The sequence below is a fragment of the Pteropus vampyrus genome, unplaced genomic scaffold (assembly GCF_000151845.1).
Source record: "Pteropus vampyrus isolate Shadow unplaced genomic scaffold, Pvam_2.0 Scaffold453, whole genome shotgun sequence".
Classification (NCBI taxonomy): Eukaryota; Metazoa; Chordata; class Mammalia; order Chiroptera; family Pteropodidae; genus Pteropus; species Pteropus vampyrus.
In genome coordinates this window covers 655246-675162 of record NW_011889234.1, presented here as the reverse complement: position 1 = coordinate 675162, position 19917 = coordinate 655246, and the positions used below count along the sequence as shown (strand labels likewise).

General features: G+C 33.4%; 1 protein-coding gene across 4 annotated transcripts in view; it reads left to right on the top strand.

Annotated features, from left to right (window-relative positions):
- Nucleotides 1-19917, top strand: part of AFTPH (aftiphilin) — a 62959-nt gene that overhangs the window by 24509 nt on the left and 18533 nt on the right. For 3 of the 4 annotated variants that reach the window (XR_002777533.1, XM_011381863.2, XM_011381861.2), the window contains exons 2-5: nucleotides 3641-5586; nucleotides 14621-14772; nucleotides 16634-16760; nucleotides 17151-17207. Coding sequence is in view for 3 of the 4 variants with exons in the window: in XM_011381863.2 (XP_011380165.1) it covers nucleotides 3673-5586; nucleotides 14621-14772; nucleotides 16634-16760; nucleotides 17151-17207 (2250 nt within the window). In the remaining variant the exon portion in view is untranslated. Of the gene's footprint in view, nucleotides 1-3640; nucleotides 5587-14620; nucleotides 14773-16633; nucleotides 16761-17150; nucleotides 17208-17751; nucleotides 19650-19917 lie in introns of those variants that run through there. The other variant, XM_011381862.2, reaches the window with a different exon arrangement.

Here is a 19917-nt window from a genome sequence, read left to right as displayed (position 1 = left end):
AAAGTAAAAAAAAAAAAAAAAAAAGGTATGTTATATACCCATGTTCATAGCAGCGTTAGTCACAGTAGCCAAGAGATGAAAACAGTGCAATTTGAGTTTTTCTGAAGTTTCCTCTTGAATCAATTCAGATTATGTATTTTTGGCAGGAATGTTCTGGAAGTGATCCTGTGTTCTCATTGCATCTTGTCCCTTGATACATGATTTTGATATTCCCATTACTAGTGATACTCATTTTGATCACTTAAGTGTCAGGCTTTACCACTATAAAGTTTTTCCCTTTATAATTGAGTTTGTTGTGAGGAGGTATTTTGAAGCTATGCAACATCCTGTTCCTCATCCAGCTTTCAATTTATTTACTTATATGCTCCTATCTTTGAGGACTGACAGTTTATTATTTTATTCATTAGATCATAATCAATTATTTTTATTTTGATGTTCAAGTTGACACTGATTTAACCAGTTGGAGCCCTGTCAAGCTGACATTTATGTCCTTTTGACATGTTCCCATCATTATGAATGCTTTTAAATTTTAAGAAAATCATGATATTAATGGCTACATATATACTATGGTGAGGATATAGCATAATTTGTTTAAATAATTCCTTTGGAGCATTTTGCTTTATCCTGCCCCCCCCCCCTTTTTTTAAGAGTTTGTATAATATAGGCAGATTGCTTTCTGGAAGCTTTGTAGCAGTTTATATACACACCATCAGTATGTGTGTGCAAGTGTTCATTTCTCACACTTTTATTAACTGAATATTTTTAAATAATAGGAACTTCATAATTACAGGGAAACTGTTAGAGGTTACATTACCTGGTACACTGAACATTTAGAAGAGGTTATCAGGACTCTAGACAAGGGAAGAAAATAAGATTTCTGTGTTCTTTTACTGGTTTTTTTTTTTTCTTTTCTCTTTAAGTCATAGCAGAAAAAGAAGGTATCTCAGAACTAAAGCAGTTATGTCCTTCTTTATGATGCTAATTTTGTAAGGAAGACAATTTAAAGTAGACATATTACAATGGGGTCTTTGACTTTTCTCTCCTGATTTGCTTATTTCTTCTCTCAAGACCAGTCATTGACCTTAAAGATCCTTTTCAAAATTCTAAAGTGATTCTCTACTAACCAGCTATGTGACTTTTGGGAAAGTTGGTCACCAGGAAGCCCCATTTTCTTCATCTCTAAATTAATATAGTTTCTAAGGTACCTTCTCCCTAAAACTGGAAGATCTTATGCAGTTTTATTCTGATAATTGGAAGAAAGTGATTTTTTTCTTTTTAGCTTGCAAAACTGTTTGAATTTTGTAGTAAACTTTCCTTCATGTGTCCGTTTGACCATCTGAATTGCGGAAGGTATCAATTCATTGTTTATGCGTTGATTTTATTCTAGGACTTTGTTTATTAATCCTCCCTTTGCTCTTAATGTTAGTCTGTCTTTTGGTGCTTTTGATTTTAGTACAGAATAACCAAGACATAGATTCCATTTAAGAATTAAATGTATAAAGAAAGAAGGTATGATAAACTAATGGGTATGGGAAGGATCATTCTGTAAATGGGATTATAATAATTGCTTGACTATTTAGAAAAAATATTTTACTTAGACCCTTGCTTTAGATCATAACTGAAATAAGTTCTAGACATATTAAAAATTAAATATTAACTGCTCTGAAAGTAAAATAAAATGAAAGTGAATACGATTTATTAAATCTTACGTTTATACGATAGGAAAATAATGATGAAAATTACCAGTGAAATGATCAATTGATTTGACTCCTTAAAATTTAATTTGGGAAAACAGTTTGGCAGTTTCTTATAGAGTTAAACATGTACTTACCACATGACTCAGCATTCGTACTCCTGGACATTTATGTTAGAGAAATGAAAACTCATATTCCCTTGAAAACTCATTTCTAAATAAAATTTCACAACAATCTGTACATAAATGTTGATAGCAATTTTTTGTAATTGTAAAATTTAAAAAAAAAAACAACCCAAATGTTCTACATGGAGTAAATGAAGAAACAAACTGGTACATATTTACAATATACTATTTGGCAATAAACAGGAATGAACTACTGATCCATGCAACAACATAGATGGATCTCTAGAGTATTAAGCTGAGTGGAAAAAGTGAACTTCAATGGGTTACATAGTGTATGAATCCATTTATATAACACTCTTGAAGTAACAAAATTATAATGATAGAGAATAGATCAGTGGTTACCAGGAGTTAGAGTTTAGGGAAGAATGTGACTATTAAGGGGTAACATGAGGGAGTTTTCTTTATATAGATGAATATTAGTGAACTATTTTTGCAACAGTTCTTATGCCAATTGTAGTAATGGTTACTCAGATCTAATCTATGCATGTAATAAAAATTCATAAAACTAACACACACACACACACACACACACACACACAAAACACACACAAAAAACTTGTGAAATCTAAACACAGCCTGTAGCAGAGATAATAGTGTACTGATGTCAGTTTCCTGTATTGATCGTGTACTATCATTATTTACCCTATTGGAGAGAACTGGTAGGAATATACACAATAACTCTCTGCAATTTCCTGTGAGTCCTAAATGATTTCGAAATTGAAAGTTATAAAAACAAATAAATAAACTGTGGTATATTTAGACAATGGAGTTTTATTCAGTGCTAAAAAGGAATGAGCTATCAAGCTGTGAAAAACCATGGAGGAACCTTAGATGCATATTACTAAGTGAAAAAAGCCGACCATACAGTGTACAGGCTACATGCTGTATGATTCTAATTATATGATATTCTAGAAAAGGCAAAACTATAGAAACAGTGAAAAGATCAGTGGTTACCAGGGGCAGGGAGGAAGGAGAGATGAATTGATGGAACACAGAGGATTTTTAGGGCAGTGAAATGATAATGTTGGAAAAATGCCCTTATACATTTGTCCAAGCCCATAGAGTGTACTGCACCAAGAGTGAACCCTAATATAAACTATGGACTTTGGGTGATGATAATGTGTTAATGTAGGATCATCAGTTGTAACAAATATACCACTCTGGTGGAAGATGGTCATAATAGAAAAAGCTGTACATGAGTGGGGGCAGGGGCATATAGGAAATCTTTATACCTTCTGCCCTTTTGTAGTGAACCTAAAACTACTCTTTAAAAAAGTAGTAAAACAACAAAATCAACTTGGGTCAGAAATAAACATTGAAAAGCAAAGTGAAGAAAATATTTGTAGCAATTATTAGAGATAAGATTTCCGTGTCTTTTTTTTATAAAGAACTCATACACATCCATAAGGCAAGCCTTGAGTCCCTAGTAAACTAGAAAGAGAACTTAAGAGAACAAGTGTCCCTAGAGAGAATTTTCTAGATGTACTTTTGGAAGTGTTTATTGGAAATTTTCTGGAATCCCCAAATTTAGTAATGTACTACCAGTGCCCTTGGAAATATACACTAGAAGAGAGAAAATTATTTTTTTTGGCATATTATGATAGCTGAGAAAAGTAATCTCACCCAAGAGAAAAATAGTTTAAAAGATACAAGACAGAGCACTGTAAATTTGCATTGTTTTAAAGTAGCTTAGAGAATTTTTAAAGATCTTATTATATGTCACCTGTCCCATCCAAAAAAAAAATCTTTTTTTTTTTCCAGGTGTAAATTAATTATTTGAAAGTAACTGAAGAATGGAGCCAGACATCATTCGAATGTACTCTTCATCCCCACCACCACTAGACAATGGAGCCGAGGATGAAGATGATGATGAATTTGGGGAATTTGGTGGGTTTTCAGAAGTTAGCCCTTCTGGTGTAGGGTTTGTTGATTTTGATACACCAGATTATACTCGTCCCAAGGAAGAGTTTGTACCTTCAAACCATTTTATGCCAATTAATGATTTCTCAGAAAATGTAGACAGCCTTACAAGCTTTAGGTCCATTAAAAATGGTAAGGATAAGGACATCACTGCTGAACTTTCATCTCCTGTGAAAGGGCAGTCTGTTTTACTCTCTACCACCAGCAAAGAAATAATTTCATCTAAAACTTTAGCTACTTCCATTGATGGCATAGAAAGGCCAGGAGATTTAAATAAAGTAGTGGAGCAAAGACAGAATGTTGGAACACTTGAAAGTTTCTCTCCAGAAGATTTTAGAACTGATATGAATGTTGTTCATCAAAACAAACAGTTAGAGAGCTGCAATGGTGAAAAGCCTCCTTGTCTGGAGATTCTAACAAATGGGTTTGCAGTATTGGAAACTGTAAATCCTCAGGGAACAGATGATCTGGACACTGTAACCGATTCAAAAGGAAGAAAGCCTCTTAGCACTCACAGTACTGAGTATAATTTAGACTGTGTACATAGTCCTGCTGAGGAATTTGCAGATTTTGCCACATTTTCCAAAAAGGAAAGGATACAGCTAGAAGAAGAAATAGGATGTGCAACTTTAAATGATAGAGAAGCACTAACCATACAGGAAAACAATAAAATTAATAGAGTCAATGAATTGAATTCTGTAAAAGGAGCATCTTTGGGTAGAAGCTTTGATGATAAAGAAGACACTGATGGAGAGGATCAGGTTAGCATTTCAGAAACAAGCATGAAGAGTAACAGAGGTTTCATTACTGAAGAACAAGGCCTTCCAACATTGCAACCGGATGAATTTTTAAATTCAAATGTTCCATCAAAGGCTTGGAGTTTGGTAGACTCAGCTGATAATTCAGAAGCCAGTAGGAGAGAACAATGCAAAACTGAGGAAAAACTTGATTTATTTACTACTAAATGTGTTGACCTATGCATGAACTCTATTAAAACTCTTGATGCTGATGATGAAGTTAGTTCTTCCAAAGAAGAAAGAAAGTTTACTGATTCTCAGAGCCCCAGCATTGATCCTACAGAAGAAAACGCTTCGGATGATTCTCTAAGCGTAAGAAATGATGATAGTAGTAACGACTTTGTGACTTGCAATGATACTAATGAGGATGATTTTGGTGACTTTGGTACAGCCAGTGGCACAACTCCACCTATTGTTACTAGTACTCAAGATTCAATGAGCGATGTCACTTTTGAAGAATCCTCAGAGCACTTTCCACATTTTAGTGAAGCAGGTGATGACTTTGGAGAATTTGGGGATACAAATGCTGTTTCTTGCCAAGAGGAAATTATATTTACTGAGTCAGACCAAAAACAGACTTCTGATAGTTTATCAGAGGAATGTAAGTTGGCAAGAAAGTCTACAGGTGCTGAACCTGTTTCAAAATTGAAAATCGAGAGTGAGTTTGGAGATTTTGATTCTGTGCCAAATATTCAAGGTGACTGCAGTGCATTTCAAGACTTTGATGATTTTGCGGACTTCAGTTCAGCTGGTCCTAGCCAAGTTGGAGAGTGGAATGCTTTTGAGGATGGCCAGAAAGATAGTTGCTCTTGGGCTGCTTTTGGAGACCAGCAGGCTGCTGAATCTCATCGAAAGGAAGCCTGGCAGTCACATAGGACAGATGAAAAGAGCGACACTCCGGGAACCCCCAAAACGTACAGTGTCCCATTAGTAACTTCCAAAGGAGCAGTTGTCGGTCGTCATTTACAGGAAACAGCCACTTCGGTTCAGGTATTTACTAGTTTTCTCTCTTTCATGTGACATATCAATTGCTGTGGAGACTTCTAACTTAGCTTTTCAAAAAATATTTTTAAACTGGGTACCTGTTAAAGGAGTCTCTTTATGATACGGAATGGTTTCCTATTTGTAGATTAGTTGCATTTTTCACAACCCTTTGGTAAACCTTAGACAGTCCTATAATAATGCTCAGTAAGGTTTTTCTTTTTCTCAGTGAGTTTTTTAATATTTACCAAAATGCATCAACTTGGTTTTTTGATGAATATAAATATCACTTATGTAAAAATTCATTAATTAGCTAATTAATTTCCACTGAATCCTTCAGTTTTTACCTTTATAGTGATTGTAAAAGAATGTTAAACTGAGATATAGAAGACTTTTTTTTTTTAAGCTTCAGAAAATAATGTCTCTTAATTTTGTCTACCAAAGACCTGGGAAATTGAAGGTACTGTTTTGATTGCAGGAGAGAGCAAGCAGAATTTGAAACCTCAACCTGTGCTGAAGGCTATAGGGAATTGAAAGATAGAAAAGAATTTGAAAAAAGCAGATTTAGACCTCATAATTTAACAACTACTAAAAGACCTGGGGTAAAGGTGTATGATGGATTAAGGTTCAGACCTAAAACAAAAAACAACCATGGGTTAACTTATTGTGGTTGTATTTATTTGCTTATAATTGCGTACAAATGCACATTTATGATTACTCTTCTTAAGGTATAGGTATGTCAGGGAGAATGTTTTTTACCTCTCAGCTCCTGTACTTTTATCCTTTTCAGTTCCAGACTCAGAGAAGATTTATTACGATTTATTTTGACCTAAAGTAGCCCCTAGGAGTGCAGCTTGATACCTGAGTTGTACTTTTTCTCAGCCCCAGGGGTGTGGAAGAGAACACTTGAAAATAACTGCTTTATATATAATTGATATATGTAGCACTTGGTTGACAAGCTTATTTTAAAGATACTGAGAATAAAATCAAAATCTACAAACTACTCCAGTTATCTTTTGCTAAGCAAACCACTTTTCATTGGAAATATATCTAAACTCTGAATGTTAATTGAAATGGTTATACATCATTGCTTTGATGCCTTTGATATATGAAGATATTGTTGAAACTATGGTATTACCAGTTGGTGCGCACAGCTAATAACTTTCATTTGACTTTAAGTGTCTGAATAGCTTAATTTGTTAATTCAGTTATTACATACATGGTTTGGCTAATGTGTATTATTTCTCATGGAGAATTTATTATTGAGGCAAAAGCTTGCCATTTTAAACAAGAAGTGTATTAATTATATAATACAAAGCAAACACTGTTAGTTTTGACCTAATCCTTTCCCTGTTTAGTTTCGTCTTACCAGAGTATAGGTGACACTAGTATTAGGTGATCTTTAATTTTTATAGCCTTATAACTTTTAACATCATCAGATAATGAATTCTTAAAAATATGACCACTTCAGAAAGGAATTTTCGGCATCATACAAGTTGATTGAATTTATTTATGTATAATTTGATAACTTAATATAGGAGGTAATAAATTATATAGGCTTTGTGGAATCTTGCAGATCTGAGTTTGAATCTTGACTCAGCCTCCTATAAGCTTTATGATTTAGGACAAGTTACTTCTGCATTCAGCTGTCTGTAAAAAAGAGATACTATCTACTTCAAAGGACTTTTGTGAAGATAAAATGACAGTAAATTTTAAAATGAGTGAAAAAATTTGACAAAAAAATAAGAATTTTGTAGTATGATTCTGTTTTGTAAAAATAAAACAAAAACTGAATCGATGTGGCAAGATGCATTTAGACTTCCTGAGGTTTGTTTGGCTCAGTCCTTAGGTTTTTATTTTTGCTGTACGGGTTATGCAAAATGAGCAGAACTTGGAGTTGGATATTGGAAAGGGGCTGGAAGAAAAGTTTAGAAGAAAGTTCAGATAGGGAAATGAGTAAGCCCATCACGAGTAAGTAAGTAACTTGAGTAGTTGAAAGTAAGTTTTATTCTTATCCTGCTGCTGTGAAGGAGGCTTGTGGCCGGCAGTTTCTTCCTTTTCCAGGATCTTCGGAATAAGTACATTAATCTTCAGATTAGATTTATTAATATTTTTCTTAAAATGTTTCTCCTAGTTGCTGCAGTGTTAGGGACAGCACACAAATCCTCGTATAATGACAGTAAATGTTAGGTTTAATGGTAAAATTTTTAATGATCTATTCCTGTCCAGTCTTACCTGGATGCTACAACTCTATCTTGAACAGAGTACTATCAAGTGGTTTTGTGCAAATTCTGCTTTAATGGAATGCTGCGAGAGTCTTAGAATTCAGAGCTCAGTTAATTTAAACAAACATAGAGAATAATTCTTTGTTTTGTGAAGTCAGACAAATGGTGTGGATATCATTTCAAATTTCGACTTTTCACTATAATTGGTGTGTGACGTTGTCCAGGTCCCTATTTTTTAGTACTTTCCTTTTTTAGCCTATCGAAAAGATATCTCAACATTTTAATAAAATATGTCTTTTTTGGGTCAAGAGACAATCAGTTATTGCAACTTTATTGCAATAATTTGTTACTAAGGTAGAGGAAAGTCAGCCAAAAAGAAATCTTTCAAACTTATAAAACGTTCTTAGTCAAACTAATTCTCAGATGTGGGTCCAGCAAGCGTCAGAGGGTTCAAGCCTTGATGTAAGAGTCATACATGCCCATTTATTGAGAAATATTCTTCCTCTACAGTGAATTTTTTTTTTTCTGAGTACTCAGAGTTCGGTATATTTCATTCTCTTGTATTAATTGTACAGAAAAACAAGTAGTGGTATCTCTATTATGTACAAATTGGAAAGAGGTCAAAACTCTTCTTCACTTTTTGGACTAAGATTTAAAACAAAACAAAATGACAGCAAAAAAACAAAATCCTCCTTACTTTCAAAGCAGTACTTTTTTCCAGAAGACCATTATATATACTGTTTTAACAGTTTTCTTTTCTTTCTTTTTTTTTTTTTTTTTTAACTATTAATTAAGGTTCCAGACAGGAACCTTGATTGAAATAGCCAAGATGCCTTTTTCTTAGATGTATAGTAAAGGAGATAATATTATAAGCACTGCATTTAACTTTTGAGCTTTTACAAAATTCAAAAAATATTGCTCTGGATGTTACTTGAGATGCTAGCTAATTAATGAGTAATCTTTTTCTATTGACTATAGAAAAGGAAGCTATGAGTAATTTTTTCTTATTAGCCATATAATTGAAAATGCTACTGGGAAAATTAAGATTTGTTTTGAGAGCTCTAAAAATTAAGAGTATCAGAAAAAGAAAAAAAAAAGACTCACTAGTACTTTGGGTTATGTTATTCTGAGATTAAGTTATTGGTCTGTTCACCAGGAAATCAGCATTCTCAAACTGAGTTTAACTAATCCTACTTTTCACCTTTATTTAATCACCTGCTTAAGATTTATGCCAGTTTTCCTTTCTGTGGGTGAACATTTGAACTTATGACAAACCATAAGCAACAAAATAAAGAAATTAAATGGTCAAAAGATACGAATTTCTAATTATAAAATAAGTCCTAGGGATGTAATGTATAGCATGGTGACTACATATAGTTAATAATACTGTATTTTATACTCGAAAGTTGTTAAGAGAGTAGATATTAAAAATTCTCATCACAAGAAAAATTTGTAACTGTGTGATGATGGATGTTAACTAGGCTCACTGTGGTGATCATGTTGCAATATACACATATATCGAATCGTTGTATACCTGAAAATAATTTAATGTTATATGTCAATTATATATCATTTTTTTATAAAAGAAAGAAATTATGATTTTGGCCTTATAGCTCTTTTATTTGAAGTACTTGGATAGCAATTTCTTTTGTTATTTTTCCCTCAGAAAATTTGAAATTCTGAACTTTAATTCCAAAATAGATGGAAATACTTCATTAGATTATCCAGAAATTGTGCAGAAAGAGCAAAGCATCTTTCAAGAGCATGGTCACTCATATAGCTTGAAATTGGGGATTGATAAATATACAATTATAGCCTGTACTTGATATCTTATTTAATATTTAATGGTGGTGAGGCATAAGGTATCCTCTTAAATGGAAGATTAAATTACCCAGTAGATTTATGTTTCTTCTAAACGTACATCCACTTAGAGCAAGACCTAATGCTGTCAATATTCAAACTATTGGCAATAATTAACTTCTGGAAAACTAACTAAAAATATTTCGAAGGTATTTTAGGAATTACCTTAAATACAAGATACTTTAAAGGAGGTTTGCATTTAAGTGACATAAGAACCAGAGTCTGTAAGACCTTAAATGCTGGTCTTACACACCCCTTTGAAAAACTGAATACTTTCAATGCACTTAATCTTTTTCGTACTCCAACGTAGTCACTTATAAAACAGAGGTATATTAGTGTTCTCCAGAGAAACAGAACCAGGAGGATGAGTGGGTGGGTGAATGGATGGATAGAGGAAGGAAGGAAAGAAGGAAGGACCAGAGGTGGGGGAGATTATAAGTAACTGGCTTATGTGATTTTGGAGGCCGAGAAATCTCAAGATCTATAGTCTGCAAGCTGTCTTCAATAATTGGATGAGGCCCACTTAATATTGGGAAGGATAGTCTGCTTTACTCAGTATTCCAGTTCAGATGTTGATCTCACCCAGAAACACCTTCACAAGCATACCCAGAATAATGTTTGAGCAAAAGCCTAGGCACCTCATGGCCCAGTCAAGTTGACACCTAATATTAACCATCACAAGAGGGAACACCATATGTCTATATATAGCTTTTAAGATTTTTGGAAAACTTGTAACCTGTTTGTTACCAAGCCATACCAGTTGGGAAGCTCTGCATTAAATAATATGATTTATTTGCACAAGTGGGTAAAATGAAAATTGCTGCTTATGTACTCCAGGGCTTTTTTCCTCCAACCTCAGAGAAGATATGACAGAACTGGGAGTGAGTATAAATGAATTCATGGATGATGCTTTGCCCCCATTGATGAATTAAACCATTGGGTAGTTACTTGTTTTCACTTTCCCAGATATCCTGTCTGGTTTGAGAAAAATTAAAATGGAAAGACATTCAAGGTAATAAAGGCCCCTGATAGGAAAATAAATGCATACGAAGTGAGAAATGCTATAAAAGCCAGTGTACCTCTGGAGAGTAGTATAGCCAAAGCCACCTATGACTTTTGTGAGCCTCTTCCCCATAAAAGATATTTTAAATTTTATAACTTGATATAAAGATGAGTATGTTAATATTAGGTATTAAAACATTTTCATGAATCCCTAAAATTATCGTGGGCCCTATGCACTGTGCCTACTGGGTAAGTTGGTCCTGGGTATAGTATAGTGCTTAAAAGCAAGGCTCTGGAATCCCACTGCTAAGTTCAGATTCATGTTTCAGCACTAACTTGCTGAACCTCATACTTAAAAAATAATAAAAGTACTTATTTCAAAACTCTTATTATGAAGATAAAATGAAATTGCACATGTAAATGTGCTTAGCACAATGTTTTGCACGTAAGTGCTCAGTAAGTGTTAATAATCTCAGAAACGAACTTGGAAAATGGTCTTCAAAGGTCCAAGAAATAGTATTGCCAACTGGATTTTTTGGCAAATAGTGAGAAGTAATAGGCAATTGAGAATTTGTGTGGGAGAACCTCTACTTCTGGCTATATACTCACCCATCAAACTATTTTGAGAGCAAAGCTGCTGCTTTGGGCAAATTTCCATTCTCAGAATAGTTTCGACAAGTAGGAACTCTACTGAACCTAAGTGCTCTTCTCTGCTAGTAGCCGACCTCTTCCTCTGGCTTCCTAGCACTAGACAGAAATAGAGAAAATCAAAAGAGAGTCTGGCACCTGCTTTGAAGAGCATTTGACTTTCAACCCTACATTTATCAGAGGTACCAGTTCTTAAAATGTTTAATGGCTAAATGCGCTGCTGTTTGCCAGGCTTAAATTTGAGACCTGTACGAATTAAAGGACATGACTAGTTACATAAACTGGTATTCAGCTAATCAGTCACCAGTTTCCTAATTCTAAGTTCAAGAGAGAACTGATGACTGTTTTTCCTCTTTGAGGTCAAAGGCATTTAAAATTCAAGTAATTGGTGTGAATGTTATTTTATTTAGTTACTATTATAACCTCATCTAAATATTTAGTATGCTAAGTGCATGTGCATTTATTTCTTACCCTCACATTAATTTAGAATACAGCACTGACTCTTTAGTAAAAATTTACAATTTGCTTTGTTGAAAACTACGAATTGTAGTGTTAGATGAAATAATTTGCTTTTTTAAGTAAAATCATCACTTCAGTTAATAGTTGAAACCTTTAATGGCTAGAAATGTTTCAAAGACTACAAAGCAGCTCTTGAAGATGTTTTTAAATTAGGTACTTTTTTTTTCCCAACCCAATAGGAGGATCTTGGGGAGGATGCAAAATATTTGGATGATTTAATTTCCTGTATGGTATAAATTGATAGATTGAGACAAGTTTTTTCAAAATGATTTAGAGTGTCAAATAGTGGTAGAGAAACATCCTTAGTGAGATTTGGACCTAGTTTTGACATTTTTATTCCCTAGCAGGCCACTGTGTGCATATGTGTTATCTATATAATAACCTAGCAGTGATTAAAGCTACCAAATCTTGAGTACACACTGGGTGCCAAGTCTTGAATCCTCTAATTGGTTATCCACCTTTTGAGTCTCAGCCCCTTGGGTCCACAGTCCTCTAGTGAAGCATTATAATTACATCAGCCATTTACTTACTGGAATTAACCAGTAAGTAACTAATAAATGAAATTTGGCATTATTTATTACCATGAATAAGATAATATGGTTCTAAGAAATTCCTTTTAGAGAATGCCTTTTTACTATCAAACTGGTCTAGTAGATAGTTGGTAATTGATATACTTTTAAAAGTAATATGTCAGAGGAAATTTAATTTTAATCAAAATCTTTGTTAATTCTCTTAGCTGCTTTCTTATTGAATTGTTAAGGAGTGCTATTCAGCAGTGCTATTCAGTTAGTGGACTGTTTTTTTTAATCTTTATTTGTTCTTTATTTATTGTTCTATCTTGGTTTGGCAAACTATGGCCTACAAGACACATCTATCCTGCCTCCTGTTTTAGTAAGTGAAGTTTCACTGCAACACACCTACTTATTTGTTTATGGATGGTCTGCAAAGCCGAAAATATTTACTTTCTATCTGGCCCTATATAGAAGAAGTTGCCCACTTAAGTCAACCAAAGATTTGAAGCAATCAAATGTAATATGTAATCTTAAGGACATATGGAACTTTCTTTTAAAATTTCCATGTCATTTATGTTCTTTATGAGAAAAGATTGGAGAAGAAATAAAAACAAGTTGATTAGGTTAATGTGATGTTCTATTTCCTCAGGTACATTCCACTAATTTTAAAATTTGCTCACTGGTATACCTGAGACCTGGTAGTTATGCCCATGTGATTGAATGTGTTTTGGGGTCATTTCTTTTTTCCCTTGATTAATATTTTTTCTATCCTATTAACAGGATAACAAAGAGGATACCAAAAAGATTCTGTTTTAATATACAGAGAAATAAAATTTGGTCATATGTGAGTTTTTGTTTACCTTCCCTGCCCAGGAGATGCCAATGCTCCTCATGTTTCCAATTAGATGGTTATCTGATCCCTTTAAAAGTAAAGTCTGTCCATTCCCTCTGTTGAAGTGCGTAAGCATCGGTCCCCTTGACACACTCAAGTTTCACAAGCCTTGGGATCTTGAGCTTACTCTTTACTGTAGGTTTCATAATTGATACTGAGAACTTTTCTCATATCACACACATGAATTTAAAGAAGACATTAAAGTAACTTGGAGAGATAACGGAAGAGTACTCTGAGACTAATTATGCAGTGTTAAGTTTTTTGCTCTGATACTGCTTTCAAAAGAGATTTCGGTTTGAAAAATATGTTTGTGACAACTTTTCCTTTTGGTTTTCATTTTTCGTTTGCCGACTATACGGAACAGCAGAAATCAAGTGTTAACTTGTGTTACTTGGCAAGAAGTAGCACCATGATGTAGCGTTCTCTTATACACCGGGTGTCTTTTCAGAAGTACACTTACTCGTCCAACAATTTATTATTAACAATTTATATTCCTATTTGATGTCTAAGTAGTGAATTGAGCTACTACTCAATTTTACATGTATCTGAAATGCAGTTAGGAAAGTGAGAATCAATGTTATTGTAGGTTGCATGTGTAGGTAGAATAAACCTAATAGTACCCCAAAAATGTAAATTAAACCCAACAAGTTTTAATTAATGACAGTAATCCAAAATCTCAGTCAGTATTCTTGGTGAAATTACTCAAGAATACACAGGCTTTGCTTGGAGGAAAGACAGTGTTCTATTAAAAAATACGTATGAACTTACCATAGGTGAGTAGAGAAATGGAATTTCTAAAAGATAACACATCGTCCAAATAAATGAGTTGTTGAATTTCTCAGTAAAAAATGAGACATTCTTTCCTACTTCGTTCTATTAGCAGCAGAGGTATTTCTGAAAGACTTTCAAAATTTAAGTGTTTATGCCCAAGAAAAAGCATCTAATCTCATTGTTCCTAAATCTAGAGTATGTGAATGGTAGTAAGAAACATCCCAGTGTGATAGAATGTGAATGCTGTCTAGTTTTTTGTTTTTGCTTTGTCCAAATTATTCAAACTTTGAGATTGCTTGTTCACTCTACAATTGGCTAATAATGTCTTCTTTGTAGAATTTTAAAATGGATTAAGTAAAATAATGTTTATAAAGTACCATTTATTTGTCACCACTATATCACCATGATTATTTAATCATTTGGAACAGCTATTCTGTGAGTAGTTATGCTTCTTTTACTCAGTATTTCCTGCACCTGACTGGTAGTAGTTTTCCTCTCTCTCTTACAGTAGTGGGCAGAGTGTGTATATGTGTCTTTGTGTCTGTTAATGATAAAATTATGACATTATTAAAATTAGAAATGAAAATAAACCTTTGGGGGGTGTTTTGATACAGACAGCTTTATTAAACCGCCTGGAGCGAATTTTCGAAGCATGCTTTCCTTCCATATTTGTCCCTGGTACTGAAGAGGAAGTTACTTCCCTGAAGCACTTGCTGGAAATAAGCACCTTGCCAATGCAAACAAGAGAGGCCTTAGCTGGAAATGGGTAAGTAGTAGACACTTGTTAGCATGTGTATTTATTCGTTTCAACTGTTTTAATTTATAAGATTATCTTAAAATATTATGGTTCTAAAACATTACTGTGTTAAAGTTTGAAAACCTTATTGTGCTAAAAGACATGATTTAAAAAACCTCCCTGCTTCTCCATTTATGAGCTTTTTTTTATATATATTTCTTAATCAATATTCTAATCAGTCTTACAAGTATCTTTTGACTTCGTAGTATGATAGATGAGAATTTAGATCTTACATCTGCTATTCTCCCTTTATCATCCCAATATACTTATAGTTTTCGGTTAAATTTTATTTGGTATTTTCATTAATATAATCTTGTAAATAGTGTTGTATTCACTGCTTAGGTAGTATTTTCTTTACAGTTCAGCTTTTTCCTGGACTTAAAAATTGCCTCTCCTTTTTTTATTTTCAAAGTCTTTCCCAATAGGTTTGTGAGCAAACCTATCAGGCTGGCCATTCCATTTTTTTTCCTGGGATCCTCCATCTTCCTTTTTCAATCTGGAATGGATTCAATCTAGGCCTCTTAAACTTGTGTTGTCTTGGGGCATTCCTTTCACTAAGATCCCATTTTGGTGGAGCACATCCTCTAATAGCCTCCTGAGAAAAAAGTACATAGGAGATAAAGTTTTATTTTATTCTACCCTCACATTAAATTTATAATGTAGGATGTTTTGTTGCTGGTGTTTTAAAATCTCAACGATAAAATACGTTGACATGATTTTTTTTTTTTCCATTCATTGGACTGAGCACCAGGTAGGACCTTTCCATCTGGAGGCTTCTGCTCTTCAGCATTGGGCAATTCTCCTGTATTGACGTTCCCGTCCCTCCATTGTCTCTTTTATTTCTGGAACTCATATTAATTATTAGACGTTAGAGGGTCTAGATTGATTTTCTTATTTTAATTTCAATGTTATTCTTATTCCTGGATCTTCTCTTGCATTTCCTTACTCTCTGGAGGCATTCTCTTCCTCTGCAGGTCTCTCCATCTCTCTTTGTGACTTCAGTGTTTGTGGCTAAGGGTCTTAAGTATCTCTGAATTTCATTGACGATGGAGATTATTTTTGCTTCCTGATTTTTGTTTTGGGGTGATTTCCGAGAATAGAAGGGAACAAAAAGGTTTATGTTTTGCCAGCTTAAAACTGTTTGGATGCATTTTTTTTAAAAAAATTGCTAGTTGTACAAATAGTTCATACTCTAGACCCAGGAATCTCTCTCCAAGAAATTCATTCTAAAGTCATAACAACTCAACAACAGCACATACCATAAAATACAGGAAGATATTCTTGCCTTACTAACAGTAGAAGCTGAACAGTAAAAACAACTTATTTAAAACTATAGGATTATGGCTAAATAAATGATGGTGCATCAGTCTTAATAGAATATTACACTGCCATTGAAAAAGATACATATGTAGATGAGAATATGCTTAAATTCTGAAAAAAACACAAAATTATATATCCACTGTAATTGCAACTGTTGTTATAGCTCGAGACTCAAGGAGAAAACACAAATGTTAAATGGCTGTAGTAAGGTAGAATGCTAAGTTGATTTCTTTCTTTCTTTTAAATATTTTTGTTTTAATACTTAAAAAAGAAAAACATACCATCTAAATTTTAAGTCACTGGCATATTATTTTAAATGAGTTTAACGTAGTTACTTTTCTAATGACTATAAGTATTGGCTGTTGATTTCATTTAGATTTCATTCAGAAAAATCATGTTAGACTCAAGATTAAGTGGAATGTATAATATTTCACAGTCACATTAAAAGTAGAATTCATGGTTAAAGCTATTGAGTAACCTGTTGCTGGTGACTTCATTGTAACCTTTACAGGGAACTGCTGAATGTGTGGACGGAGCTACAAGATATCCACGATGCACATGGCTTGAAATATCAATGGGGTGGCTCCCATAGCAACAAAAAGCTTTTGTGCTCCTTGGGAATAGACACCCGAAACATTGTGAGTTTGTTAGTACCTTGGAAAATTTTTAAATCAACCTATGGATGTTTTTAAATTCCATTAACACTTCTGTTCAAGCTGTGATAGCTAGTTCCTCAGAAAAATAAATATTAGTGTAAATAAATGTTCATATATTTTGAATATGCCAACTTTTAAACATACATTTATCTAAATTTTTCTCCAACATTTCTTATTTTTAGAAAAAGTTGTTTTAGTGTTTTTCCTTAACTATAAAATGAAGGAATTGAACTAGGAGATCAAAAATATACTCTATGTAGGCATGTCATTCACGGTATATGTAACAAAGCATTGCAAGCATGTTTTGGAAAGTATTTCATTGTATGACAGATCATTCTCTAAATATACGTTCTCTCTCTCTCATTCGTGTAGCTCTTTACGGGCAATAAGAAGCAACCTGTTATAGTGCCCATGTATGCAGCAGGGTTGGTAAGTACAAAAATGTCTCTGTGTGTATTTATCATTGCTGCATTTATTCTGTAAGATCATTGTACATAACATGGTATGGAATTTTATTTTAAGGGGCATTTACTATGGGAACATTAAAGGAATAAATATAATACCCTTTTTGGTCTCATAAATCTCTTCAAGTCGATCTGAGGATATTTTTTTCTATATTCCATTAGTTACAAACTATTTTTAGATTGAAAATTATTTTTATCCTAGTAATATTAGTACTCAGAACTTTGTAAAATGCACCACTGGAGGTCAGTCTCTGTTTTTTGTTGTTGTTTTCCTTCCTTTTTCTAAATTTGTTTTTAAAAAGAAGCTGAAGTATTTGAAGGCTTAGATAACATTTGGTTTAATTTAGTTTTGATCAAGTTAAATAATGCAGTATTGAGACTGTGGGTGTATATAAGAGCTTGGAAATACCAAATTATAATAAGTGAAAATGAACCAGGACCCATAACAGGCTCTTAGTTTTTCCATTAATGTTTTACATGTGTTGAATTTTGTTTGTTTTTTTTTCCAGATATGCCAGGTAGTCCAGAATAACTGAGGAATTTTCATTCTGTTCCTTATCAAGATTCAGTCACATTCTAAAGTTTGATGTCTTTGTGTTTTGGATTTGTCTGAGTTATTGGTGAATAAATGTCCTATTAAACTAAAAATATTTTTGAACTTTTTCACCAATAACTTGAAAATAAAGGAGAAATAACCAAGGAACCCTTGGGATGAAATTTAAATTGTACAGACCTTTATGTGCATGTGAAAATGAATTTGCTGTGGAATTTGACCTTTTTTAAATCTACAAACTTTTTCCATGAATAATCTCTAATTATTGATACTGTATTGGACCATTTTGCTTTTTGTTATTGTAGTTTTGTTTTCTGTGCTTGAGCTTCTTATCAGTTTCTATTCCTTTGCAAATGGTTATCTTGTATTTTCAAAACACCTGATTATCCCTACATTGTTTTCTGTTGTGGGTAAATGTAATCCAGAACATTTCTTTAATGTAACATTTCTTTTTGGTTATTTGTATTTTTTTTTTTCTCAAGGAGTAGTATTATAGAGGTGGTTGGTATTATTGTCACATTCTAAATAGGAAGTATGAATTAAATTTGTAGGAGCTTTCATTCATTAGTAACCTACTTAATGCTTATGTGTAGGATTAGCACATTAGCCAGTTCTTGAATTTTTAAAAGGAGTTAGAGACTAATATTTATGCTTTATTTTGCTACTTTAATTAAAGTATTGGTAATGATTTTACCATTTTTATAACCTTTTAATACCTAAGTTGATTTAGTGAATGCATTATTTTCTCATCCATTTTAATGATGCCTTACATTTAGAAACTTACTCCTTCATATCTAATGAAAATTTTAATTATACCTGAATTTTTCCTGTGGTACTTTGCACATAAGAGATGTTAACTATCTTTTGATCTCATCCGGAGGAATAGTACCAGAAATGATCATTTAAGTCACTAGTCCTTGGACTTTGTGCTTCAGAGTTGCTGGAAGACTTTAAAAATGCAGAATGCTGGGCACCACCCCCAGAGTTCTTATTCAGTAGGTCTGGAGTGGGGCTTGAGAATTTGCACATCTGACAAGTTCCCAGGTGATGCAGAAACTACTGGTTGGGGAATACTTTGAGAACCACTGGTTTAAATGATGGTTCACATTAGAATGGCTAAGACTAGTAATTGCCACGTGCCTTGTCTCCTTGCTTAAGAGCACACTAGAAAGCCTGTATATGGTACTGAATTAGACCATGGATTTATTTTTCTTTTTCAAACTGCTAGATTAAAGCCTTTCACATACACCATTGTTAAGAATTGACTCTGTAAATTGCTTTTGCTTAAGCCCTATTTGGAAAGGGGAGCGGAGATTCTCCTGAAAACTTGCTTTTTAGAAATTTACGGATTCTAGTATTAATTTAGCAGCTTTGATTTTTTTTTTTTTATACCCTCATAAAGGGAGACTTTTATTAAGTCTAGTTGGTAAATATTCAAGAGCTTATCAAGTATAATTTTCAAATGTGTAAAAGCTTGTCTTTTTTTTCAGGCCATTAACCTGGATTATTACCCATTAATATTAGGGTTTGGTAGAGTGTTGATGCAAAATGCTGATTTTTTTTCCTTGTTTGTTTCTATACCCATCCTGACTGTCTTCCTTTCTTACTCAAAAAGTGTATTAGATTGATAACATAGCTAATGGAATATGTAAGATGTTTTCCCTCTGAAATGGCTATCTTTTTGCTTCACCATTTCAAAGAACTAAGTATTAAGGCTCCCATCCTTTAGTGGAGCTAGTGGATCAAACACTAAGTTCACATTGAAGCATGTAGACATCATCACATTATGTGGTGTGTTTTAAAATCAGCCCTCACTTCTCCAAGCACCACTATAGTGTAACGTGTAGGAAGAGTGCCCTTTCCTGCAGTTTCAATATCTGAAACATAAAAACGTTGGATTCTTAGGGCTTGGATACAATATACTGCTGTGCTCACCTCTTCCTCATTCTCCCCATCCCTGCCATTCCAACTTATGCTTTTGCTTTTGTGTGACAGTGATTTAAAATATAAGGTCTTAATTCAAAAAATTTGGGTTGCAAAGGTGATACTGTGAAACATTTTCCATTATAGTGCTATAAGATTTTCTCTAAACAAAATTAAGAATAGTTTAGGGTTGGTTTTT